Source organism: Aulonocara sp. 'chitande type north' Nkhata Bay, linkage group LG14, assembly GCF_057382095.1.
Source record: "Aulonocara sp. 'chitande type north' Nkhata Bay isolate Kocher_YH1m ecotype deep benthic linkage group LG14, A_spYH_male_GT1.1, whole genome shotgun sequence".
NCBI lineage: Eukaryota > Metazoa > Chordata > Actinopteri > Cichliformes > Cichlidae > Aulonocara > Aulonocara sp. 'chitande type north' Nkhata Bay.
Genome location: NC_141357.1, coordinates 33,287,485 through 33,297,664, shown reverse-complemented (window position 1 = coordinate 33,297,664; position 10,180 = coordinate 33,287,485). Strand labels below are relative to the sequence as shown.

The 10,180-nt window shown below is 37.9% G+C and overlaps 1 protein-coding gene across 2 annotated transcripts in view; it reads left to right on the top strand.

Annotated features, from left to right (window-relative positions):
* The first annotated feature begins 229 nt into the window (after window positions 1-229).
* The window catches only part of arhgap42b (Rho GTPase activating protein 42b), an 80,823-nt gene continuing 70,872 nt past the window's right edge, over window positions 230-10,180 (top strand). For both annotated transcript variants that reach the window (XM_086262171.1, XM_086262170.1), the window contains exon 1: window positions 230-496. In XM_086262171.1, the coding sequence (XP_086118297.1) occupies window positions 343-496 (154 nt within the window). In that variant the 5' untranslated portion in view covers window positions 230-342. The remainder of the gene's footprint in view (window positions 497-10,180) is intronic.

Sequence of the window (10,180 nt, the reverse complement as noted above, 5' to 3'; positions counted from 1 at the left end):
CATTATTATTATTAACGTAATTAGGAGGTTTAGTGTGAAACGCAGAAATCAGCTCAATTTTTCAAAATAACTTTTTTCGTTGCTTAAGTTAATGATGGACCTACCACATTTGTTGTAATCTGTCCAAAACTAACCAGCAGGAGTCATACGACCACTGTTTTTTAAGGTAGCCGACAAAAAAAGCGAAGAAAATCAAAGCGGAAGTGAGGAACTAAGCGGAGCAGGAAAAGTTTTTAGGGGGAACTTAGAAGTGGCTATTACATCGGAACTACGTGATGAAAAGTAAAAACCTTTGTATGCCTAGTTACAGAGTTTAAAAGCCAGCGTTGCCGTTGAGGGACAATGGGACTCCCCACTTTGGAGTTCAGTGACTCTTTCCTGGACAGTCCGGACTTCAGAGAGCGTCTGAAATGCCATGAAATAGAACTGGAGCGGACAAATAAATTCATCAAAGACCTCATTAAGGATGGGAATATGCTAATCACTGCGCTCAAGAGTAAGTAGCCCAGCGTGGCCTTTTTTTTAATTCTTTCAGTCCACAAATAAAACTACGTAAAACCTAGAGGCGACTTTCAATTAGCGGACACATTCATTATATTTATTTTAAGACTTTTGTGCTAGTGTTTGAATGGTCCAGTCTCTCTTTGAACTGAAGCCACCGGGAGCTGAATAATTGTTGTCCTACTGGGAAACATTTATATTACTAGGAAAAAGCTTAAATCTATACAAAAGCCACATAATTCATTATTAAGGTTGTTGCAATGCAAGGGATTTGTTTGCTTTGTGTCTGCTTCCCTGGCTTCAATGCATGCATGCAGAGGCTTGTCTAACAAATCCCAGTGTCAGAACTGTTAGTGTCATATAAGTGGGTTTCCTCTGCTTTAATATTCAATCATAAAGCCACTTTCTGACATATGGATAACAATACTGGGGGTTAATTCATTGATAGAAAACGTTTTTTCTCTGAAGAGTCACCGCTCAAAAGTAAGGAAAATACATATTGTGGGCTTTAATGTCTGCATGAGGATGTCAGTGAGGATGCCAGCATTCAATTTGAGAGGTCATTGTCCTCTCAAATTCCAAGTTAGGTCTCAGATTCCACCGTGCTGATTAAAGTCGACTTCCTGCTCTTTCCCTGTGGGGAAGGAGTTTGGTCTGTTAACGTCAGAAGTGTGTCTGTGAAATGGAGAAAGATTAGAAATATAGGTCTAATAAAAATGGAAAACAGCTGGGTTGAAATAGAATGGGAAGGGCACAGCATTGTGCCACACTGCGCACACTAACCCATCACTCACCACTGTATTTTTTTTTTCCACAGTTAAACTCAACATGGGTCTGTCAGACTTTGCTGTGAGACGGCATCATTCTTGTCACGCTCTTGCCTTTTTAATCACCATTCCTGTATGTTTTGCTTTTTGCTGCTCTTGTGCTTGAGGCAGCGAAGCTGAAATTGCACCTTAAGCAGGGAGTAAGGTTGCAATATCCAACAATTTACACATTTAAGCGGATCTATTATGCAATTTAACAATTTTTTTGTGTATTTCTTCTTGGACTCTGTTAGAGTCCAAGTGTGATTCACAGTTCAGAGTTATCTTGTACTACTTGGTGCAGACCCCAAATTCATAGGGTTTTTTTGAGACAAGATTTTCACCCCTCCTTTTAGCAAACTTTCTTCTGACTGGGTGGCCCTGACAAGCCAAAGGTTTCAATGGCAAGTGAGCGGTGCTCCTGTGCTCACAGCCATTGACTGTTAATATACCATACCATGGGATAGTAAGTAAAACTAGGCTTGTGTCTGCTGTGTATTGAGCACTGAACTGAATTTTAATAAAGCACAGTCATGGCCTAAATTATAATAGTCCAAAACAAATTAATTTGATCTCACAAATGACACGTCTTGACTTAATTAACTCTTCTGGACTAATCAGCCAATTTGAAAAACAGGACACTGATGCTTATAATAACCACATCTTTGTTTTTTCAGTATCTAGTCTGGCAGAATGAGTTTAATGGAAATTTATATTGATAAATGAACACAAAGGCATACAGTGTTTAACAAAGTAACTTTTAAGTTTAAGCTCTTTGCGGTGTTGTGCTGTATTTCTTGCTTCTGGTTTCAGTTCCACATATTTGTACTAAGCGTACATCAGATCAACAAAAGTGAGGAGCACTTAGTATTTGTATCACCCTACCATACCGTTGTATTGCTGACTCTAGTATTTCTCAGGGCAGCTGAAGGCCAAACCTATTTCATACCTTTTTTGCAGGAAAACTGTTCCGTCAGTGGACAGGGCATCATAGGTGGACAGTAACACCCTTCTCAATGTTTTATTCACAACAGGGAGGATATGTCAAAGGCCTGCGCAAATTGTTTAATACCAAATAAGACATTAAGACTTCAAGATAGACTATGCAGTGGCAAGACAGTGGCAAGTGGTTTGAGACTTTGATTGCCTTTGATGGTTTTATTGATGTAGAAACACTGCATAGTTAAGGTTTTAATAGATCCCAACCTACACACCCCTCCATCTAGCTGATCTGTTGCTATATTGAAGTTTGAAATGAGAAATTCTTATTAACCAGTGTTTCGTGTTAGTGCGTCATCTTCCACAGTAAATAATCCTTAAACATGACCACAACATTACCAGTGTTTGAGCTACTTGGAAGGAATTTTCCATTGTGTTTGTCTTTCCTTTGTAGTCATGAGTGTCTCAGTCCTTTAACTGAATGCCCAGTTTCAGTCAGGAGTAGGGAGAGAGTGCAGGAAGTGAAGAGACGGAAGTAAATTATTGATGGTCTTTAACTTGGGACACCGTAGAGGTTTATGACCCTTTATGACCTGTCATCAGCGGTGACATTACTGGAAGATATTTAATGGATCTTTTTTCCTGTTATCATCTCATGTTTCACAGCTGTAAAGTATCCTATAATGTATTTTTCTTTAAATGCTGTCTGAGTGAAGGAGGTCTGTTGAGCCAGGTTGTTAATGTATTACCTGCAAAGTGGTTTGACATGTGCTGAAACTGCACTAACTGGCTCCATATAAAGTCAAGCATATGTTTGTTATGGGTAACTAAAGAGGGTGATTTTCTGGCTTTTAGAATTAGTAAAGAAATTTTGTGACTACCATTGTTGCAGTAGTGAAGGAAACACTTTCGTCTGGAGTCTGTGACGTTTTCACATTTTAGATGCACTCTATTAGTTGGGCCAAAGTTTAAGTCATTTTAAATGTTTAAATACTTACCTCACACAATATCTTTAACTTTCTGTCATCAGCTGAAAATTAATTCTGTAATCTGGTAACAACCCCAAAACATCCAGCCAAAGTCGTAAAAAACGATTTCTAGTCATATGTAGAACAAGAAGACTAACAGATGGTATGGCCCCCTCAGAGCTCTGGTCTCAACACGGAGGTGGTCTGGGATTACATAAAGAAACAGAAAACAGTGAGACAGAAGGACTTTGACTAGTTCTCAAAGATACTTTAAAGAAAATACCAGCCAAATACCTTGAACTGCTCCACTTGCTACATCTTAATCTCTGTGATGACTGTTAAAATATACCTGTAATGTGCATATGAATGTGCAAATGTTTCCGTATGCTCACGAACCAGCCTTGATCGTGCAGTTACTTTATGCAAATACACAGATAAAAGAAACTGTAGCTTTTCATGAATCAATCACCATTTAGATATTACAAATCTCTGTACCTTTGGTACTTTATATAGGCTCAGTTTCATGAAGATTGGAAAGGCTGTCTAAGCTGAGGTCAGGAACAAACATGACACGCATATATTACGATCATTATGTTATGATATGCAAGATACAATCAAAAGGTTCTTTGACTGTGAATATACAACTCAAAGACCTTACCAATCATCTCTAACTAGTGACTTGTTGCAGGGATACACAGCTCCCAGCACTCCAGCCACTTTTGAAGCTATTCTTGAGGTCCTGTTCGTTAAGCTCATCAAGGACAATTCGTCATAAACCCTGGATCACTTCCAATCTGACAAAATGGCAATACTTCAGCATAAATGTTTTGGGGCAGTCGCTGAAATCTGATGGGATATGACTGCATTGTAGTAGTCAAAAGGTTGCCATCTCACCACAATTCAGATACCTTTAGGTAGAGCAGGGCGATATGACCAAAAATATTTATCACGATATACATTTGAAAATTTGTGATAACGATATAACTGACGATATAATTTACACTAGACAAAATACTTTACAACTCCACAACTTTATTAGTGCAAAAAAAACCCCATCAATGTATTTTCATTTAATAAACAAGCAGCTGTTTTTTTATGTGCATTAAAGTTATATAAAAATGTAACAGTTCAAATGCAAATTCCTTGCTGACAGTTTAACCAAAAGGCATTTCCAGTGGAAATTGGCCGACATATCCTCAGCATAACCATGTATAATATCCAACGACGGCCCGCTAGCATGCGCTACCAAAAATAGTGCTTTGTTGTGTATCTGACGGACGAAAGCTAACCCAGTTCCACACTACTGAAGTTGCAGCATTTTTACAAACCAATTCTGGTTCATCCGTTTCATTCAACGATCCGCTTTCGCCGCCATGCTTTTTCCGACGTGTGCGTATGAAAACAAAGGCACTGCGCATGCGCGTTTTACCCATATTCTATCACGATATTTAATTTTTCCCAAAATTATACCGGTATTGCCGTGAACGGTATGATATGGCCCAGCTCTATCTTTAGGAGCCTGAGGACATTACAGTAAAACTTGCTATTGATAGTTTAACTTTGTAAAACCCTGCTAATGTCCAAGAAAACAGAGTAGATTCTCATCCTACTCCTAAGGTAATGTGCCTTCAGTTTTAGAGATTGTGACTTCGTCTATTTTTAAGCCCAACTCTCCTCACTAGGAATGATTCTTGACGTCAAGGTTGTCTGAGAATCCATGCTCTATTGTGAAAAATCTGTGTTACACAAGTGGTGACATTACATAGAATACATACTGACACATGTTGCTCGCATGTGTCAGTGCTATTCCCAATTTATCACTAAGAGAAAAAAATGTAAACTTCTTTGTCCCTCTTCATATTAATACTAATGATGAAGGTTGTGGTTTAAAGATTTCTGAAACACGCTGTTTAAACAGTGTTATGTATCAACAGTGATTTGGTCAGGCGGATGTAAGTTGCACGGTTTACACCTGTTGTAAATTACTAGTATTTATTATACCCTATACTTAACTGTATTAATTCACTAATTATCACTTTGGGAGAAGGGTGGGAGAACCACAGATACGAGGTAAATTATCATACATTTAACATGTGGTTGGCAAGTTTATTTTAAGAGTATAAGAGCAGAAAGCCACAGAATTGGAGGCTAGTGTCTCTTATATGAAATCTATTTGGTACCTTCTGTAACTTATGTGATGACAGTGTCTTTACTATGCAGCAAATTGTTTGATTAACATTACAGGTTCTACAACATCCTTTAAGAAATTTGGACACAGATACTCTTGCTGTATTTTCTATAGAATGAGTTAAACCATGCTGCAGTAACAGAAAAAAGTGAATAGTTACAGTTACAGAGAATATACTCATGGTTGACAGGCTAGTGACATTTATAAATATGTATGAAGAACATGAAAAATGATGAGCCATAGCTGGTCATACTTTGGCAAGGGGATCTCTAAAGACCTACGTAGACACACATTCTTTTGGGTGACAGCTTGTATCCGTCATACATAATTTGTACGTATTTGTAACACAGTGAACAAACAGTTTGTTCCTTGCACTTAGTGTCATCAGAATGTACTTTGGTTAATTGTGCATCACCACACATCCTCCAGATATCCACTGTTCTGGAGCTTGGGGTTCCCAAAAAATTCAATCCAAAATTCCAGGTGTTCCAGATGCTGTCTAATGTTATCTTCCTGCAAGATAACAAGTTCTAATTGAAAGAAAAAAAGATTTCTAGATCTTAAGTATTAACTTTTGTGACATCTAATGCGTTTCAGTGAGTGGAGACAGATGAGCTTAGTATAAAGTGGAAGACATGGTTTTATTATGCTACCTGATAATATATCTCTGCCACCGCCCCATATCCATGCCTTTCAGCAGTGACGGAGTGATGCTTCCTCCTTAGGATATACAATAATGAATGGCTGACACGCACGGGGACTGTTATTAAAAGAAATCTGTATTTAAAAAATATGTAAACAGCAATTCTTCCAACTGTGCTTAAATAATTTAATGCTTTTATGTAACTCAATATAGTTATAATTAGTTGCTGCTATTTTATTAAATAAAAAGATGACTTGTAGGCTTTTGTCAAAAGTGATTTCACAATAGCTTTCAGCTTTGGGAACTCTAAGTGTTTGTTTGTCTGAGGACAGATGATGCTCCCAAGGCTCAGCCACAGGAAATGTCCTGTAAACATGCTTGTATAACCATCCCCCATCCGCCCTCAGATAGCATTTGGCCTGACATCATTCTGCTTTACTGTGTGGGTGTGTGTATCTGCTTTCTTAGTGTCTGTGTCTGTTGGACTGTGACTAAGGCAGACTGTGTGTTGCCGGATTATGCCATTTATAATATATTGGTGCTACTTTGACTACATTGATGAATTTTAACTCATGTAATGGAAATGAAATGTAGAGGTAAATTATGCGACTTGTTTAGCAATAAAGCTGAGAGAAGCGGTAAGCATAGCTGCTGGAGACGTGGATAATATGTGAACAGATTTTGATAAAAGGATTAGACGTTGTATTCCTAAAAGCTGCTTCCCTTCAGACTGTGCAAGAAAATGTGTTAGACTTCATATTGAGGTCTGTTCTGAAGCACTCTGTTGTTAGTCTGTCAGTCAAACTGATTGTCACAAAGAGTACACCGTTCTCAAGTTCACAGTTAGCTGACTTACACTGAATGCCAGGTATTGTGGTTCATATGTATTTCACCTCCATAACATTCAAAATTCAATAATTAATCATTCAATATTTTTTTGTGTGTCATCCTGAATACAAACTGAAATATATAAATGTATATATAATACTGTGTAAAATGTTTCCGAATCCCCAGGCAAGTTAAGATTTTGCTTGGAAAATTTGAAAGTAGGTGCAGTGATTTATTCAAATGTGTAATACATGGAAATACAATATAATACAGTGAAAACGGAGTTTGTACAATTCTAGTGAGCTTGAAAGTCAATATTTGGTAGGGCAACCTTCCCTCCTCAACTCAGCCTGAACTCTCATAAACAAGGTTTCTAATAATTTCTTTAAGAGCATTCAGGAAGTGTTCTCAAGGATTCTTGAGGAAATTCAAAGCTTTTCTTTGGATGCTGGCTGCCTTTTGTTCCATTCTGTCAAGAAGGACCCACACTGCTTCCATAATTTTGTGGTTGGGGCTCTTAAAAGGCCAAGAGGCAGTCATGACTAAGTGTTCCATTGGATGGTTTTCCTATAGCAAGTGCTTTTAATGCATTAGAAGTGTGTTTGAGATCATTGTCACATTTGGTCATAATTTTGTCATTCACACTGTGTCAACTGAATAGCTGGTTTAGGGTTGAAATTAGAGCTGGGCGACAGAACGATAACGATATGTATCGCGATATAACTTTTACTCGATAGAGAAATTAAACTATCGCGTTAGACCTCGCCGCTCTTGTCCTCTTAAAGAAAAAAAAAAAAAAAAGCAGAGCCGAACCAATCACAGCCGCAGTGTCACGTCACGTGACTTGTTACGTACAGCACAAGTGCCAAGCCGCACATGTGTATTTGTTTGTGAAGCAGCCAGCGGGTAATGGAGGAAATGAGTGTGCCGACTAGAAAAATCAACCGAGCGTGACCGAAGGTTACCGAAGAGAAAACAGATGATGGTTCCAATGCCGGAGAGATTGTCGAACGGAAGAGCCATAGAAGTTCCGTAGTGTGAAGGTATTTCGGCTATTTCAAGTCTGACAAAAAACAGAGTAGCGTGCACTGTAAATTGTGCCGAAAGCAAGTCTGGAAATACAATAAACTGGTGCATGCGTTACACTGTGCGCCACGTTATTGTTTCGGTGAAATGGATTTCTACAATACTGTTACTGTTAATTCTACTCTCTGCAGTGTTTAAATGCTTACATATACACACAGTTACTGTCCCTCCACACATACGACTCGGTTCTGCTTCTATGCCCCAGCTTTGTTTACTTTTTCCCACCGAGGCTTCTAGACTTCTGATTGGCCAACATTTCTGCACGGTTAGGAATCTAGCGCCACCTGCTGCTTTGGCATGTTCATAGCAGCGTTTTCCTTCATTTCTGCCTTTATGTGTGGACGGGATTATTTTTTAAAACGAAAACGGAAAATCTCCGTTTTCAAAAATACCCGTGTACATGTGGACGTAGCCTCAGTCTCTGACTGGAAGCGCTAATTCGTCATTCGGCTTTTGTCAGACTAAAGTAACTGTTAAAACTGTTTGAAAAGCTAAGCTATACAACAAGGAGAGATTGAGAATTTCCTTTTAGTTCTCAGTTTATTTGATATTGACAAAAGTTAGTCAGTTTTGTCTGTTCTTCTGTAAAACAAACTAAGATTTATTTTTAGAATTAATATTTTGTTTCTAAGTGGAATTGACAATTTAGTCGTCTGTTTCGTTTGTTCTATTTTGAAACTTAAACGCTTTAGCGGCTGCCTTTTGTGTAGTTTGCAATATTTGCCTTTATTTATCTGAAAAAGTCTCATGTTCCTTAAGTACATCTACCCTGTTGAACTTCATCCATCCATTCGCGTCCGCTTAATGGATGAACTTATTATGGGAAATAAATATTTAAATAAAAACAAGCTGCTGATTATTTCACATTTTACTTGTGAGCAACGGCACATTTAAATCTTACAAATATAGTTATTTGGCTTATATCGTGATAGATATCGTTATCGCCTGAAATGAAAAAAACATATTGTGATATGAAAAAATCTTATATCGCCCAGCTCTAGTTGAAATGCAGCCCTATTACAAAAACCACCATGATTTACAGATGGCTCTAGATACACACTGTGGTACCGCTTTTATTGGTGACATTTTGAACCAAAAATGTCATCACATCATAAGACATTTTGCCACGTATTGTCGTATGTAGTTTGGTATTCTTCAGCCTTTTACCTCTTCCTTTTCTTAAGACTGGGTTCTTGACCGCCACACTTCAAGTGAGGCTGCTTCTGGGGCTTTGGTGAACAGTAGATCAGCTGAAGAGAGGGGTACATCTCTTGGGGCCTGTGTCAGATATTTGCTGGGGGATTTTTTCTTAAGGATTTGACTTTCAGATACTGTTCATCTGTTGTAGATAGTTTTTTAGACCTGACATTTCATTTTCTGTCCTCTACTTGTCCAGTTTTCTCAAACTGTTTTGTCATGTTTTGAATGACTAACTGTTCACCGTGCTGAAATATGCCACTCTTTTGAAACCACCTTGTTGGTGGTCCTTTTCGTTGTCCTTTTTCATAGATTGAGCTAAACAAATGGGAACAAATTGTGTTTTTGGAATAGGCTGCATTTAACAATTTTTTTTAAAAATATAATTTAAAATTGGTGCCTGTTGTGCGTTGACATAACACTGGTTCATCCTTGGAGTAAGGTGTCTTTTATCCGCTTGAATCGTTCATAGGTCAGTGTTTAGTGACAAGGCCTAAACTGTAAAAAAGCTAAAAGGCTAAAAAGCTAAATGTCCTTCGGAAAACTTGGAGGACAACTCAAGACCGCTTTAGAAAAATGACAAGAAAGTCTGACTCCTTGGAAGCAAAATGTAAAGAAATGATGGGTGGACTTTTTCACAGCAAATGTATATTAAATGTGTACCAGTATATACTGACTAAAAAGATTTGTCCTTTATATTTGTCCTCAGTGGGTTGAAATAAAAAAAAAAAAGTGATATTTTTGCAAACTGAATTATCTTTCTTTAAAGTCTGTACTTAGCTGTTCTTTTACTAAATACATGCTTTGTTAAGTCTTATATTGAAAAAGGCCTTTGAGAACTGTTACTACTGTTACTACAAAGTAGTAATCGAGCTGATTTTATCAGAACTTTTTTGAGAAATAAGTTCATCTCTGTTAGAATTTGTACCAGATGTGTTCTCGATGTGTCTTCTGAAAGAAAATCTCTCAACTCAGTCTAAAGGCAGTAGACCTGGTGATAAATGGTAGGTGCTGGCCTGTCTGC